Source organism: Acinonyx jubatus, chromosome B1 (genome assembly GCF_027475565.1).
Source record: "Acinonyx jubatus isolate Ajub_Pintada_27869175 chromosome B1, VMU_Ajub_asm_v1.0, whole genome shotgun sequence".
NCBI lineage: Eukaryota > Metazoa > Chordata > Mammalia > Carnivora > Felidae > Acinonyx > Acinonyx jubatus.
Window position 1 is genome coordinate 189,613,411 of NC_069382.1, and position 16,646 is coordinate 189,630,056.

The 16,646-nt window shown below is 43.5% G+C and overlaps 1 protein-coding gene and 1 long non-coding RNA gene across 15 annotated transcripts in view; one reads left to right on the forward strand and one right to left on the reverse strand.

The window, feature by feature from the left end:
* PROM1 (prominin 1) overlaps positions 1-16,646 on the forward strand; it is a 162,830-nt gene that overhangs the window by 78,993 nt on the left and 67,191 nt on the right. For 12 of the 13 annotated variants that reach the window (XM_053217539.1, XM_053217547.1, XM_053217548.1 and 9 more), the window contains 4 exons: positions 698-903; positions 9,570-9,690; positions 11,696-11,759; positions 13,443-13,532. In XM_053217539.1, coding sequence (XP_053073514.1) covers positions 698-903; positions 9,570-9,690; positions 11,696-11,759; positions 13,443-13,532 — 481 coding nt within the window. The remainder of the gene's footprint in view (positions 1-697; positions 904-9,569; positions 9,691-11,695; positions 11,760-13,442; positions 13,533-16,646) is intronic. The other variant, XM_053217549.1, reaches the window with a different exon arrangement.
* Positions 836-16,011, reverse strand: LOC113594252 (uncharacterized). 2 transcript variants are annotated; one of them, XR_003414598.2, is made up of 3 exons: positions 15,252-16,011; positions 12,848-13,051; positions 836-1,172 (listed from the first exon to the last, which is right to left on the reverse strand). It is a non-coding gene; the product is annotated as an uncharacterized LOC113594252 (long non-coding RNA). The 2 variants fall into 2 exon arrangements; XR_008296408.1 differs by lacking the exon at positions 836-1,172 and adding an exon at positions 11,963-12,253.

Sequence of the window (16,646 nt, forward strand, 5' to 3'; positions counted from 1 at the left end):
TTTGTCATTAATTGATCCGATCTGAACTGCTTTGAATTCTTAATAACTTCTACTGGTCCTGTCTTTCTGGTGAAAAGCATCCTGTCATGTAGATTATTCATAATGCAAGTATTTCTGCCAAAATTTGTTACACCATTTAAACACAAACAAAATATATTTGGGGTTTAAAGTAAGTCATTTGCAACTTGACCCTGCATTTGGACATTTTACTGTGAGTTGAAAGAAGATAGTAATGACTTGTTTACACATTCTGATAACTCCAATCTCTGTTACTCCTTTTTTTTTAATAAAAATATTTAATGTTTATTTCTGAGAGAAGAGAGAGAGACAGAACATGAGCAGGGGAGGGGTAGAGAGAGAGAGAGGGAGACACAGAATCTGAAGCAGGTTCCAGGCTCTGAGCTGTCTGCACAGATCCTGACATGAGGCTCGAACTCACAAATGGTGAGATCATGACCTGAGCCGAAGTTAGACGCTTAACTGCTTAACCGACTGAGCCACCCAGGCACCACTCTGTTACTTCTGTTTCAAGAAGGAGCATCAAAATGGAAACACACACACACACACACACACACACACATTAAGATTCAACTCACGGTGGCAAGTAGGTTAAAAAAAACAAAACAGGTACACCGTGGAATGTTCTACTCGTTATTTTGTGTTAGAGGACATGCTGTTTCTTTTGTTTGACTTGCAGATTATCTACTATGAAATCGGGGTCATCATCTGTGCTGTCCTGGGACTGCTCTTTGTCATTCTGATGCCCCTGGTAGGGTTCTGCTTCGGTCTGTGTCGTTGCTGTAACAAGTGCGGTGGAGAGATGCACCAGCGTCAGAAGAAGAATGGGCCCTTCCTGAGGAAGTGCTTTGCGGTCTCCCTCTTGGTGATTTCTATATTTATAAGGCGAGTAGAATCTTGGGGGACAGCTGATTGTGTTTTGAACTGTTCAGCCCATGCCTTTAATACAAAACAACAACCACCACAACACAGCCATAAAACAGAAGAAGACAAAAATGGTTGTCCGGGGTGGTTCAAAACAATGTTACCATAACCAGAAGTTAGGGTTGTCATCAGGGTGCCAAGCCAACCCTTCGGTGCTTGTTCGTGTTGAAGACGAGCTGATAAATCTTGGCCTGCAGAAAGCTTTTACCCCGCAGAACAACAGCTCCTTCCTTTAAAAAAAAAAAAATTTAATGTTTATTAATTTTTGAGACAGAGAGAACACGAGCAGGGGAGGGGCAGACAGAGAGGGAGACACAGAATCTGAAGCAGGCTCCAGGCTCTGAGCTGTTAGCATGGACTCCACCGTGGTGCTCGAACTCCTGAACCGTGAGATCATGAGCTGAGCCGAAGTCGGACGCCCAGCCGACTGAGTCACCCAGGTGCCCCAGCAGCTCCTTCCTTAAATAGCTGTTTGGAGACAGGCGGCCTGCAGAAGGCAGAGAATTTGCTTGTTGATTTGTGCATCCAAAGGGATCCTGAAGGATGGGTACAGTCCCTGAATCGGGGAATGTGAGAACACTGTAGAACAGAATTAACTTTCTAATAATAAACCCACTTTTCCTGAATTTGCAGTTAAGCTGCTACCCTCTGCGGAGGCCTGGAACACACTTCATAATTTAGGATGTGTTTCTTCTACGGTCCCTTCTGCTCCATCAGCTTTCCAACTGCCTGACAGATCAGGAGTACACTGCTCTTAAGACAGTAGCATTTTGCCGAGTCCAAATCAGAATCCTCGGCTGAGGAATGTGCTTCACGTTAGGGGTCCCCTGGTTGCGATATTTGGTCATGGTTCCACATTTCCTCATTCATTCAGCCAATGAATGTCATGACATTTAGCGACAGAAGTAAAGTGCTTATGACGTGACTAGTGCTAGGCCCCAAGGAGGCACAGAGACCATGAGGACTGACAGTCAGCCTCCTCCTCGCTGTTTCCTCCAAGCACCGTGTTTGCTCGGTAGCTGTAAGATTTTTCTGGTTTCACTAAATAACTGATGTTCGGGAATGTAAGCAGAAAACAGGATTAAACAGACCAATTTAAGCTGGCCTACCAGCTGAAGTTTTAGATGGAAATCCAAGAAGAAAAGTTCTTCAATTGTGGCTATTAGTGGGATCCTGGTAAGACCTACTCTTTGGGGTGATCATTCATTGGAAGGCGGTATACCTAGGGATGCCTGGGTTGTTCAGTTGGTTAAGCGTTGGACTTCAGCTCAGGTCATGGTCTCGTGGTTCATGGGTTGGAGTCCTGCGTCAGGCTCTATGCTGACAGTGCAGGGCCTGCTTCGGATTCTCTCTCGCTCTCTCTTCCTCTCTCCCTGCCCCTCCCCCACTCACGCTTTCTCTTTCAAAATAAATAAATAAACTTTAAAAAAAAAAAAAAAAGGAAGGCAGTATTGGAAAGGACTGGACTGATCCCGACGTGCTGATATGAACCAGTCCCCAAGAGAGATGAAGTCACAGAAGCAACTGGCAGACCATGTATATATACAACATGGTCCCTACGACAAAAACAAAAAGGAGAGAGACACAAACACTTGGTTATATTTACACAGAGCATCTGTAGTAGGCTTGCCAAGACCCTGATGCAGTGGTTGCCCCTGGGAAGGAACTTTGGTGGTTGTGGAGGGTAGGAAGGAAATCACTTCTCACGGCATATAGATTTTTTTTTTTTGTCTCTTTTGAATTACCTACCATGCCTCAGGTATTACCTACCGACTTCATTGCACCAAAAATTAAACTTGAACAACCAAACAAAATCTTCACAAAAAGCTTAAAAGGCAGTGCATTCCACTGACTCCAGGGCAATCATTTTTTTTTTTGGAACAAAGACACACTGTTGCTGCAAATAGTTAAATAATAGACCTTAATGGTCTATGTGCAAACAGGACCCAAGTGAATGCATTGCTAATTTCATGCACCCTTGTTTGACCACCAGGGAGTTATTTTTGTTTTCTCTGTCTCTCTGTCTGTCTCTCTACTTCTCTCTGTAAATAATTTGTTTCTGCACATTGAATTCTGAAGAGCAGCTTGAGATCAGGTCAATGGTGATTTCAGATGTCCCTGTCTCTCTGCTTTGTGTTTGAAGTCTTTTCAGGAATGCACGGACCTTACAGCTATGGAAGTGGTTACCTCCTCCCAGCTACCAGGAAAGTGTTAGTTGCAGTCCAAAGAGACGTCAGACCCAGCAGAGATCATTGTGCATTTCTTTTAAGCCTAAAACTTCCATCTTTCATTCATCCAGAGACTTGGACAGCCATGCTTCTCCCTCTGTAGAGGCATACCCTGAACATCCAAAATGAGGCCCACATGACAAAGTGTCATCTAAAAATACTCGCCATTAGGGCTTCTTGTTCACATGATTACTTAATAGTTAATAGTTTTCACTTGATATAAATACATGTGATATAATTTCAGGAAAAGTCTTTGTTGCATGTAGTTAACCTATTTACCCAGATAAATGTTTACATATGTAATAATGGACTTCCCAAGTTTTTTTGAATGAAGCACATATTCTATATTGGGTTTCTATTTTTATTTTTATTTTTTAAATTTAAATCCAAGTCAGTTAACATATAGCGTATTAATGGTTACAGGAGTAGAATTTAATGATTCATCACTTGCATATAACACCCAGTGCTCATCTTAACAAGTGCCCTCCTCAGTGCCCATCACCCATTTAGCTCATCCCCCGCCCACCTGCCCTCCAGCAGCCGTCAGTCTGTTCTCTGTATTTAAGAGTCTCTTATGGTGTGCCTCCCTCTCTGTTTTTGTCTTATTTTTCCTTCCCTGGGTTTCTACTTTTAAATTGGGCTTTTATTTACATTACGTATAATTATGTGTCACATATGTCATACTTCCCCCGGAACTCTTTGAATTATTTATATTATGTTTAAAATACCAAAATATAATTAACAATAAAGCTACAAAGTTGGAAATAAACTTGACTTTCATTTGTATGTGAAATGAAGGTGACAGTTTTTTTTTTCTTCAGAACTCAGATCCATCAAACAAATTTAGATAAGTGTTTTTTTTCTCCCCAGGGATATTTTAGTTTAAAAAATTCTTTTAAAAAATACATGCTGCGATTCTACAGCCTTGTATACATTCAGTTTAGATATTTTTCCCCACTCAAGTAAAACTTACTAAGTTAAAACCCATAACTTCAAATTTCAATATAATTAAAACAAAATTGATCACCTATTTGAGGCCAAGTGACAAATTGAAAACAAATTTTACATAATACATTGAATTTATATATGAATTATAGACAGCTCTAAAAAGGAGTACCATTTGAGATTACTTAGTTTACTTTAAATTCACACTAGAAGTTTAAACTTCTTGGCTGGAAGTGTAAATACTTAGAATCGCTATCATGATGTCTTTTGAAACCTCTATTTGTTCGCAAGTATTTTCAACATCATGAGTCAAATACTAGCTGTATATTCTTTGCAAAGTAATCAGAACTAGCCAAAGAGGTTAAAGACCAAGGGAAAGTGAAGATTTCTGTTACAATTCGATAGAAAGGAGAGTAAGAGTATGTCCACGAAATCATAGGAGATAAAAATAATAGGGGAAAGAATGTCAATAAAGCTAGGAGGCAGAAAGAGAAGAAAAAGGAGATATTTGCTTCTGGCTTACACTGACCTCAGCAGAGATTGGGTCCTATTGATAAATAATCTTTGGATATGATTTTTTTAATTTTTAAAATTTTTTTTATTTTTTGCATATGATTTTTTTGTAAACCCAGAGCAGTCTACTTGCCTTTTATCAGGCTCAATTTCATTTCGTGGCATTCCACTACATCACAATTAATACCGACGTTGGTTTTTAAATGCATCTTCAGTCCTCTTATTTTTCATCCATCCTTTTTTTTTTTAATTTAAAACAAATTAAATCTTTTTTTTTTTAATTGAGAAAGGCATAGGTGTTAAGGAGAAAGGTCCCCTCGTACATATGGAATATATGTGGTCATGTTCTCTCTCTGAGCTTTTCCAGAGGCAGCTGTGGAATGTTAGAATTCATAGACGTTGACATATGTTTATGTAAGTCTTTTTGACCATCAGCAGAATTGAATTTCCATCTCTCACTGTAGATTGTTGAAGCAGATGTGTGTTACTCCAGAAAAAGCCAAGTTTCCTCTCCCTTCTTTCTTTTACACTTTGTCATCGCTGCATTTTTTAGAATTCCAAAAGGTTATGGACAGTAACAAAAGAGAAACAAATAGCCATATTTATTTTTCCAGTATATTTCTAAGTTTCTGACTACAGCAAACCAGCTTTTCCAGTTGCCATGGTGAAAATTGAATTCCAGTCTCTTTCAGGAAGATGGCTGTTTTCAAAATTCATTTTTTTAATTAGGATTGTGATGGTCAATTCCTGGCATGGAGGCCACAAGGTTCTAGAAAAGAAACTGAGCATGCCTGAAAATCATGAGATTTTCAAGATGTGAATGAGAGAGAGAGTTATTTAAAATTAAAATTAAAATTAAAAAACTATCTTTAAAAAACAAGAGATCAGTTATAGACTGAGAGCATTTATTTGGCAACTATTGGCTAATTTCATCAAGTCAGTGGAAATTGGTAAGAAAAAAAATTGCTACAAATTTTACAGGGTTAACCTCAGTTTTTAAAACTTCTAAGTTCACTTTTAAGTGTATGTGCGAGAAGATTGGTCTGTCCATTAAAAATATAGAAGATGTAATATTAATATACCATAAAAATTAAAATTCCTATATTTGGCTAAAAAGTTCAAGAGATCTTGTTGTACCGCATAAAAGCATATGTTCTTAATATTTTTTATGTCAAATGCCAGATTCCCCTTTTTGTGTGAGACAGTTCCCTCAGTGTTCTCCTATTCTAATAGTTGGCTGACACAGTCATGTGATTTTTTTTTCTGCTTAAAAAATATATTGAGGGGGCACCTGGATGGCTCAGTGAGCGCGTGACCGACTCTAGATTTCAGCGCAGGTCATGATCCCAGGATCGTGGGTTCAAACCCCGCATCGGGCTCCGAACTGAGCACGGAGCCTGCTTATGAGTCTCTCTCTGCCCCTCCCCCACTCGCACACACGTGCTCTCTCTCAAAACAGAACACTAGACAAAAAAAGGAAAACAAAACATATTGCATAATAGGATTTTCTAAATCAAGGGCAACAAGAAGCATAACTTCTTTATTCTCTATTTGTGTTTAAATGAGAGGTTTAAATTAGAGATTGCAAATGGAGACTGTCAGTTGGTCTGCTTAGTATTTAGAGTTTTTTTTTTTCCCTTTACTTAGTAGGTAAAATTTTATCTTTTTAATAAAGTCTTTTTATTTATTTTGAGAGACACAGAGACAGTGCAAGTGGGGGAGGGGCAGAGAGAGGGAGGGAGAGAGCAGCCAAGGCAGGCTCTGAGCTGTGAGTGCAGAACGCCACTCAGGTCTCGAACTCACGAACCGTGAGATCATGACTTGAACCCAAACCAAGAGTGCGACGCTTAACCTACTGAGCCACCCAGGCATCCTTTAGTTGGTAATATTTTAAAGGGGGAAATTTTACATAAGAATACAGATTTCCGGATTTTTGGAATGACTGGAAAGTCTGGCAGTGCAGAGCATCTGCCCCCACCCCCACCTGCCACCTCCCAGCTCCTAGCTTCGTATGGTAGGTTTTGCCCTTTGTGGTTTCTGTGTAGGCATTTGAATTTGCCATCCTTCATATAAGATTTACAATGTGTTATGGGTCTGAAAATCAGCTCTGAAAGCTGCTGAATTTTATTCCAGAATTCTGTGTAGGACAGTTTGGTTTTTCAAAAAAAAATCAATACTTTCATTTTAATTGGATTCGTAACTGATTGGCAGAAATGTGGGTCTTTTTAAATATGTTGCATTGAAATTCAGTATTGTTTTGCAGAGTTGTATTGCATTTCATTTTACTGATTGATGATCTTTTGAGTAAAGGCATCTATCCAGTAAAGGAACACAGTTTATGACCAAGACTCTCCAAACATAAGGCTAATCTTCTAAATGGATCAAGTGAAATAAAGCCCAGTCTTTAAACCCACTTTCACTGAGCATCCCCCCCCCCCCAACCCCGTGGACTAGAGACCCATCGTTCACCTAAAGTTGACAAAGAAGCAGTTCCCACCTCTTTCTAGGGAAATTAAATACAAGTAGAAATAAAGACAAAATAGAGTATGAAGTGAGCAATGGCCCACGAGAATTTCAGGGAGAGCGCTCTGGGAGTTCGGGGCCAGGAAGTTCTTCTTCCGTCTAGGGGGTTCGGTGAAAGCCAAGTGCACTTGGACCTGTGTGTTTCTCAAGTTCATTCTACCTTCTTACATGACAAAACCGGTCTGGAGCATGATGGGTGACAATGTGGACACGCGGGGGATTGAGAGAGAGAGCAAGGGGCCCCAGCGTGAAATGCTGGGGTGGGCAGGTATACTCAGGTGTTAGCACTGACTCGTCATGGGGTGGACTGTTTGAAACTGGACCTGGTAATAAAGATCCAGGTGCGTTGCTACAACCCACTCTTTCCTTTATTTTTCTGTTCACACTACTCCAAAGTCCTTGCTTTGGGTCATTTGGCCTCATTTGGCATGGGTGCATCATTTGATAACTATTACTTTTATGCTATATTGCCTGCCTCATGAGTACAAAGGTAGACTTAAGACTGGCAAAGATGGATTGTAAGGTGATCGTTCCAAATGGCACAGATTATTGTTAATATGCTTTTTTTTTAAATTACCATCCGCATGAACCCAAACCTTAGAAAAAAGTACTGGAGGGGCACCTGGGTGGCTCAGTCGGTTAAGCGCCCGACTTCGGCTCAGGTCATGATCTCATGGTCCGAGCCCCGCGTCAGGCTCTGTGCTGACAGCTCAGAGCCTGGAGCCTGCTTCAGATTCTGTGTCTCCCTCTCTCTCTGACCCTCCCCCGTTCATGCTCTGTCTCCCTCTGTCTCAAAAATAAATTAACATTAAAAAAAAAATTAAAAAAAAAAAGTCCTGGAGAACTTGTGGACATCCATTACCCCTCTCCTTTGCAACAAGAGAAGTACTTACCCAGTTTAATTTTCAGTTTTGCAGTACTGGCTGAAACTCAGAGAAGGAAAGTGACTTTCCCAAGCTCCCACAGTGTAAGTTAGTGGCGGTAGAAGGACCAGAACCCGAGTCTCATGTTCCTACTCCAGTACACGTTCCATGGCAACTTGTTAACCATAAGAAATACTTTTCAACACTGTGTATTCTTACAGACTTTTTTTTGGCTTCATTTGGCAAACATAATGTACCTGTGTAATACTGCTCAGGGCAAATACGTTTTGTGTGAGACCAGCAATGAACCAATGCTGTTTGGAATGAATCATGACTATATATAGGGTGAATGCTTATCCCCATTTCCCAAGATGGAGAAGTTGCCTGAGAACATGGGACTCTGGGTGCAAAAAAACAGGCACTTGGCCACAGTGTTTGTCTGTTACTTACAAAACTTTGTTCTGGAAACATATCCACATCTTCCACTGGATAGTTACAAACAAAAGATTTGTTGTACATTTCTGTAGGTTTACTGTTCTGTTAGGAGTTTGTGTAATTCCTTGCTGCCATCTAGTGGTGAAATACAGAAGAGCCTTAGTAATTCCCAATTCTCAATGTAACATTTTAACGTTGGAAGGCTCCGACACAAAAACCAGCTGGTCAAATTAAGTCAGGAGATTGTTAGTAACTAGCTAGCATTAAGAACGCTTAAAGTGATCAAATGCAGACATCTTAGATGAATTGAAAACTCTGTTTTTAATTTTCATGTACAGTAGCTTTCCATGAGCAATGCCTTTCATAGTGTTTTTTAAACTCTTTTATTTAAGTCTATTTTACATAGACTGGAGCATCCATATCATAAGTACGTAGGCATCAACTTCCATGTCGTGAACGTGCGGATGATGTCATTAGCCACCCCTCCCCAAACAGAACCACTGAGTTTTAGCACCATCATTTTCTCGAGGTGGTGCATTATATAAAATAGAACGATACAGTATGTATGCTTTGTTTACAGCTTCTCATGTGGCATTTTAATACTAAAGTAACTCATGTTTCTTTTTAACCTGTAAAATAAAACTAATAGAGACAATTAGAGAGATCCCTGCCTTTGGAGGGAGCAGAGGTATGCATGGGAGGTGCGTTTATGCATGCACTGTGCAGGAGGATGCACCGCCATATTCACATGTGTGCAGGAATGGGACTCTGACGCGCCCTGTCTTATAACCTTTGTTCCTTCTGTTTCCTCCACAATTTCTTGGGAACATTGTTCCATTTATAAGATTTCCTATTCAACAGAACAGCATTTCTTAAATGGGTATGTGCCTCCTCCAAGAGGACCGAGTCCTGTTTTGTGGTCCACGTGTTGGATTGTGGGATCTTGGCAGGAAGGCTGTGGCAGGGGAAGAGGGCCTGGTGGGGAGGAGGGTCCCGCCGTTGTGGGGCCTCTGCTCAGAAGCCCTGCTCCCCTCCCATCTACAGAGCTGCTCTGTGCCTGGCCAGGTGACCACGGGTCACACACTGAATGCTCTTCTCTTCTCTTCTTCATTTCCTGCAGCATTGGTATCATCTATGGTTTTGTGGCAAACCACCACCTGAGGGCTCAGATCGAAAAGACTCGGAAACTGGCAGACAGCAACTTCAGAGACTTGAGAACTCTCCTGAACGGAGCTCCAGCGGTAAAAACCACACTTGTGCATCCGTGATGCTTTGTGTTTGGGCCTCTCAGAGTCCCTGTATGTATCTGGGACCCCCTTTGGATGTCTAGAGACCCAGTAAATCAGCATAGACAGGTGCTATCCTCATCTTATAGATGAGGAAATAAAGGCCCAGCAAGTGATTTTCAAAAGAGTATAAAAGCGTAATTGCAGAACTGGTGTCATTATTTTGTTATTTTATTTATTTTACTTTATTTTAAGGCACAACAGGGGATCCTGGGTGGCTCAGTCGGTTAAGCATCTAATTCTTGGTTTTGGCTCAGATCGTGATCTCATGGTTTTGTGGGTTCGAGCCCCACGTTGGACTCTGTGCAGACAGTGCAGAGGCTGCTTGGGATTCTCTCTCTCCCTCTCTCTCTGCCCCTCTCCCACTCACACTGTCTCTGTCTCTCCCAAAATAAATAAATAAACTCAAAAAAAATTTTAATTATTTTAAGGTATAACATAAGATTATAATACTTATTATAAAACTGCTTAACTATCTTAAGGGTCTCGTGATTTTTTTTATTTTTTATTTTTTAATTTTTTTTTAAACGTTTATTTTTGAGACAGAGAGAGACAGAGCATGAATGGGGGAGGGTCAGAGAGAGAGGGAGACACAGAATCTGAAACAGGCTGCAGGCTCTGAGCCGTCAGCACAGAGCCCGATGCGGGGCTCAAACTCACGGACCGCGAGATCATGACCTGAGCCGAAGTCGGCCGCTTAACCGACTGAGCCACCCAGGCGCCCCAGTGATTTTTTTAAAAAGAAAAATCTGGGTGCTATTGTCCTTTCCCTTTGGGAATACCTGCCATTTGTGTGCAGTTACTCTTGTCATGAAAATTTTCTGCTTTATAAATACCCATTTGCTAGTATCTGTACAGTTGTGTAGAATTCCTCGGGAAGGGGACCCTGAGACACATGCATGCACACACACACACACGCATGCACATGCACACACACGCATGCACACACACATACACGCACACTCAGAAGTTGTTTTGGGGAGAAGGGGAACAGGATGGCTGGAGGGCACATTTTTTTCTGTATCCCAGAAGCATGTTAATGTCTTGCCTGTACAAAATACTGTTTTTAAAGATATCTGAGCAGAAAGCAGCTTAAATAATTGATGCTGGGCTGATGGGTACCAGAATGTGCAGAAGGATGCCCTCCTGTTGAATTCACTAATCAGAGCCCACTAGGATCCATGGGCTTTTTCACACAGAAATGCACTCTTCTAAGTTTAGTCTACCAAAACAATACTAACACATTAAATATTGTATCAGTTTTTTAAAATGTGGTTAGAACTAGGGGTGCCTGCGTGGACCAGTCGGTTAAGCGGCCGACTTCGGCTCAGGTCATGATCTCACACTTCGTGAGTTCGAGCCCCACATCAGGCTCTGTGCTGACAGCTCAGAGCCTGGAGCCTGCTTCGGATTCTGTGTCTCCCTCTCTCTCTGCCCCTCCTACGCCCTGCACTCTGTCCCTCTCAAAAATAAATAAACATTAAAAAAAAAAGAGAGGTGGATCTGTTTCCAACCCCTTGAATCTGGTCTGTGCCTGTGACTTGCCGTGGCAAGAAGAACACAGTGCACGTGACCCTGGCCTCAAGCTCCCAGAGACCTTGCAGTGTTCGCTCTCATTCCCTTGCTGCCAGGACCATCATGTGAAAATACCCAGACTGGCCACTTGGAAGAAGAGGCCATGTCAGGAGAGGGGCCCATTTGTCCCCAGGGGAGCTGGCCCTGCCCAGACTCTCAGAATCAGGAGAAAGTATAAATCATGCTTCCTGAGCCAAGAAGTTTTGGAGTGTTATTAGGAAGTCTGGGTATCAGAACATATAAAGCGTCTTTAAGAACCTGCTTTATTTTTTTTAATGTTTTGGATTCAGGGTAGTTTTTGTATGTTAAATCTCTTTTCATTGTGGCTTTGAACTTTAGAAGAGGTCTCATACAATTTTACTTTAATTTATTTTATTTTTTTTAGGAAATCAGCTATATCCTGAGCCAGTACACCACCACTAAGGAAAAGGCATTCTCAGATCTGGATAGTGAGTAAGACTTAAAATTGCCTCAAATTCATTTGTTTGTTTGTTTGTTTGTTTGTTTGTTTGTTTTGGCTAGAAGATGTGATGACCATCTCCCATAAAACATGGGCTAAGGGATAAAGTATGCGATGTCTACAATGTCTTTATGAAAGTTGGAGCAAAAGAGAACAATTCCCGACAGTGACAATTTGCAGTTTGTTACCTGATGAGTAAAGCCCAGCTTTTATTGTAAAAATGCTTTTGCTTTCTTTAGTCAGAAGTGTTTGTTCTTCATTCCCCTTGTGACAGAGGAGATGCGTCTCTGTCAGGTCCCCTGTTACAGACAGCAGTGGGCTCCCCAGAGAAACTAGTGGGCTTCAGAAATCGAGGGGTGGGCAGTGCTGGTCCCTGCGGGTCCACGAGGAGTTCACACACAGCCTGGCTCAGTGGTTCTCAACCAGGAGCTGGTTTGCCCTCCAGGCGACATGTGGCAACATCTGGAGACATTCTGATTGTCCCTACAGTGAGGGTGGGGACAGAGCTCCTGGCACCTGTTGGTAGTGGCCGGGGATGCATCCGGACACCCTACGACACACAGGACAGCCCCCACAACCAATTATCCAGCTCAAGACATTGATAGCGCCAATGTTGGGAACCCCGGGCCTTGTTGGAAAGATTAGAGATAACGGTTGCAGCTCAACTTCATCAACATTGTGTTTCCAGCACAGGTCCCGCCCTCGCCCACGCTAACCGCTAACCGAATGCTGAGCATTCCTGTGAATACTTTTTTTTTTTAATTTTTTTTAATGTTTATTTTATTTTTGAGGCAGAGAGAGACATAGCATGAACGAGGGAGGGGCAGAGAGAGAGGGAGACACAGAATCGGAAGCAGGCTCCAGGCTCTGAGCCATCAGCCCAGAGCCCGACGCGGGGCTCGAACTCAAGGACCGTGAGATCGTGACCTGAGCTGAAGTCGGACGCTTAACCGACTGAGCCACCCAGGCGCCCCCCTGTGAATACTTTTATAAACCAAAAATGGCATAAAGCAAAGAAACAATTACCGTTAATGTATACGGGAAATGTTTTGAGCATTCCCAGACCCCCAAAATCACCTCTCTTAGGCTTTCCTGATACCGTGGGACACATCTTGCTAACGGATGCATACCACTGATGGAGATACAGCCCAGATGCTCACAGCCCTGATGCTCACAGACACGGCTCGGAGCTCTGGTGCTTGCGCCTGAGATGCTGGGTGTGGTTCCCGCGGAAGGCGCTGGGGGGCGCCACTCTTGCTGTCTCTGATTGGGCTCATCTCGCTGCAAAACCAGCGATGAGCGATGTTTTCATCCAAGCAAAAATCTTTTACCTTGGTGAAAACTGGTACTAACGTAGGTCTTTCGTAAAGGCTAAACATACATAATCTGAACTTCCGGAGAGCCGGGGACACCTGCGCGTTTACATGCCGAGTCCGCAGGGATGGGAACTGCGGGTGTGGGAACTTGGAATAGCGTGAAGAAAATTTCGGCAGGAATCAGCACCTACGGGGGTGGAGGACGAAAAAAAGGGGCCTTCGGGGCAGGCGAGACCACAGATGGATGACTTTCTAGGAAAGGAAATCCCACAGGGGGAGGAGAATGCAGGTAAGGGGTGGGGGGCAGAAATTCGTGGATCCTGCCCTCATAGCCCCTTCTGCTTCTTGGGATTTAGATGTTAAATCATTGCTAGGAGGCGGAATTCACGAACAGCTGAGACCGAAAGTGATCCCCGCGCTTGATGACATCAAAGCCATGGCAGAAGGTAAGCCCCGTGACGGAAATGGGCGAGAGAATATTCCCCCTGGAGGTCTCCGGCTTCCCAGGATCCCGCTCCCCTTTTCTCGTTTTTCCTGGATGCGGACATGCCCACAGGCCACGTCCAGGCACACGCCGTGGCAATGGTGTGGCTTATTGGTTTGTTTGCTTAAAAAGCTTGTGCCTGAGAAGTTGTACTCATTATCTCAAAGTCCTTTGAAATAACAACAGCAGAATCCGATAGGAGCCTGCCACCTCTTTTCGTAAATACAGTTCTAGAAAGGCAGCCCCGCTCCTCTGGTGAGGTGGCATCTAAGGTGGCTTTCACACTGCGGCTGACAGCAGAGTTGAACATTGACAGGACCCCGTGGACCACAAAGCCTAACTATCTATTCTCTGCCCCTTTACAGAAAAAGCTTGTGGGCTCTTGCTATAGAAGATGAGCAGCCTAGAGAATTTTAGGTCTGGGGTGGGGGTGGGGTCTATTGGTTACTCTTTCCTTTTCCCTGGAAAAAACCACCTTTGGGAAGAAGAATCTGCACACGTTTTAAGACACCACAGACAGTGATATAAGTGAGCAGATGTGCGGATTTGAAGAAACTACATATTCAGTTGCAGTGAGTCAAAGCTCTCCTAGATGCTTCCAAATGTTGAGGAGATGTCTGCGCTTAGTATTTCATAGAGAGGACAATGTCACCTACTTGCCACATTCGTCATTCAGCCACCGTGAATGTGGCTGTCATGAGCCAGTATTCCTGAGAAGACAGGCCACAAAGGAAGGAACCGTGTAGAAGTGAGAAAATTATGCCCGCTCGTTTTGGCTTTCCTCCCTGACACCCCCCACTTAAGAGTTCAAAGGCTCAGGTGATGTATGGAAACAGGGTGATGTGCAGAACAGGCCAGGAGTTGGTAAGATTACTTTTAACCAACTGATCGGTCTTTCCTTGCTCTCTCCTTGGCCCTGCAAAAGGTCTACCTGCAACTGAAGGTCTGACCTCTGCTGTTGATGCCTTAGATGCTCCCCCCCGCCCCGCCCAACACCTGTTCTCCGCATCACCAACCATGTCCTACCAATGCAAGGAAACTGAGGCCCAGAGAAGGGATGTGACTGCAAGCATCCATGCCTCCTGCCTTCCTTTCTTAAAGTTTTACATGTAGCCCCTTCCTTCCTCCCTCCCTCCTTCCCTCCCTTCCTGCCTTCCTTCCAAACCTGGCCCCTGCCTATCATTCCAATCATTTTTTGTCTCGACCCTCCAGCCCCCAAACCTTCCATTCCAAGCCATGAACCTCAGTGTTATTCTTCTGTGGGTCTCCAAAGGCATCATTCCCCCCCAGACCCTTTTCCTGCGTGTGCTTTCTGTGTGTGAAGTGCCACAGGACCTTCCCAACATCTTCTTACCACATACCAAACCACAGCTAAGTGTTCTGTTCTCTGCACGCTTCACCTCATGTCTCCTTTTCCTGTCCCAGAGCATGACAACCTCCTAATTTCTGCTCCTTACCTCGTGACCCTAAACGTACAGCTCCTTTGTGGTAATTACAGCACCGCCCCCTACCCGCCCACCCCCCACCTTTGATAGGCAACGAGCTCCTTAAGGGCAAGACGTGTTGATATTGCTCATGTCTCTATTCCCCTAACTTGTGTCTGGGGACAGCCCAGCAGAGTGTCTGGCCTGGAGTAGGTTCTCATTTCTGGAACGTATAAAGAAAGGCCTGAAGCCCTTACCTTCATTTTCCAAGTTTGGAATCCTGTAACTTCACTGGTTATACAGTAGAAAATGGATTATATTCTTTCATAGTCCTGCCTCAGTTGCGAGGCAACTCCTTTTGACTTCATGAGCTTCCTGATCTTTTACTTTTAATGTCTGTAATCATTTGATTTTATTTAGTTGCTTTATGCAACTATGTGCCTTATGGATATATCTATTTATTCAAATCAGGGTACAGTTGTTTTCATTTGCTTTGGGAACTTTGCAGACAGTTCTTACACTTAGAGATCTTTGGGAGGTGCCATTGATGTGCTGTCAATGCCAAAGATCGTTGAAGTGGCTTAAACAACAGGAAGCCTATCACACAGGACAAGATATTGCAGGTATGGCAGTTCCAAAGTTGGTGGATTCGGGGGTTCAGCACTGTCAGGGAGCCTTCATGCTCTTGCCCCGTCCTGTGGTTAGTAGGAGATATTACATCACCACCAGGATCAGACTACGGAAGGAGGTAAGGGTCTGTTGGCTCCTCATTCCCTCACTGGGAGAACCATCACTCCTGGAAAATGCCAACCTTCTACTGCCCACATCTCTGGCATTGCTCTTGCTGATGATCTGCCACACTCCCTCATTATAGCCTTGTATGTCTTCACCAATGGATTGAAGATGATGTGGGCTGGCTCTGTGACGTTGACAATCAGATGTCTCCAGTCATCTCTCTTGTCTTATTTTAATATCTCTTGAGTAACTATGTGCCATTTCCCTGACACATATAGAACATCTGTCTCTATCTGGCTTCGAAGTATTTGCTCATGTAACTGATATCTGGCTTCAGGTAACGCAGCTTGATCTAGTGGTGAGATTCTCTCCACCCAGCTGTTCTCTATAACGCCTATATCATTCTAATGCAAACTCCCCCTGTAGTTGCAAGAGGGCTGACACCAGCCTCATCACTACTCCTCCTCAACCAGATTTCCCTCCAGTTGATGGCCATCTGTGGACCAGTGCTACACACGGGAAGTGGTTTGGTTAGAGGTAGTCAGGCCCCACTCCTTAAGCCAGAGGTGGGACCCATGTGATTGAAACACAAGTCCACTGCAGCGCAGGAGACAGGTGACATGGTTTCCGAGATGCCAACCACCAAAGTCCACAGGAAGTTTTTGTAGAAATGATTGGCTATAAAGTAGTATTTAGAAAGCTTTTGAGTGTTAAGGGCCTGCCACATAGCAGGTACTTTTCCTAAACCCTCTTAGTGCTCCCAAGAGCTCTGTGCAATGGGTATAGTCACCTCCATTTTACCAACTCAAGACAGTAAGGCTCAGAGATGATGTAACTTGTCCAAGACCAGGTACCTGGGAAATGGTGGACTGGGATTCAGATGCGGGTCTGCCTATAAAGCCTGTGTTGCCTGGTCT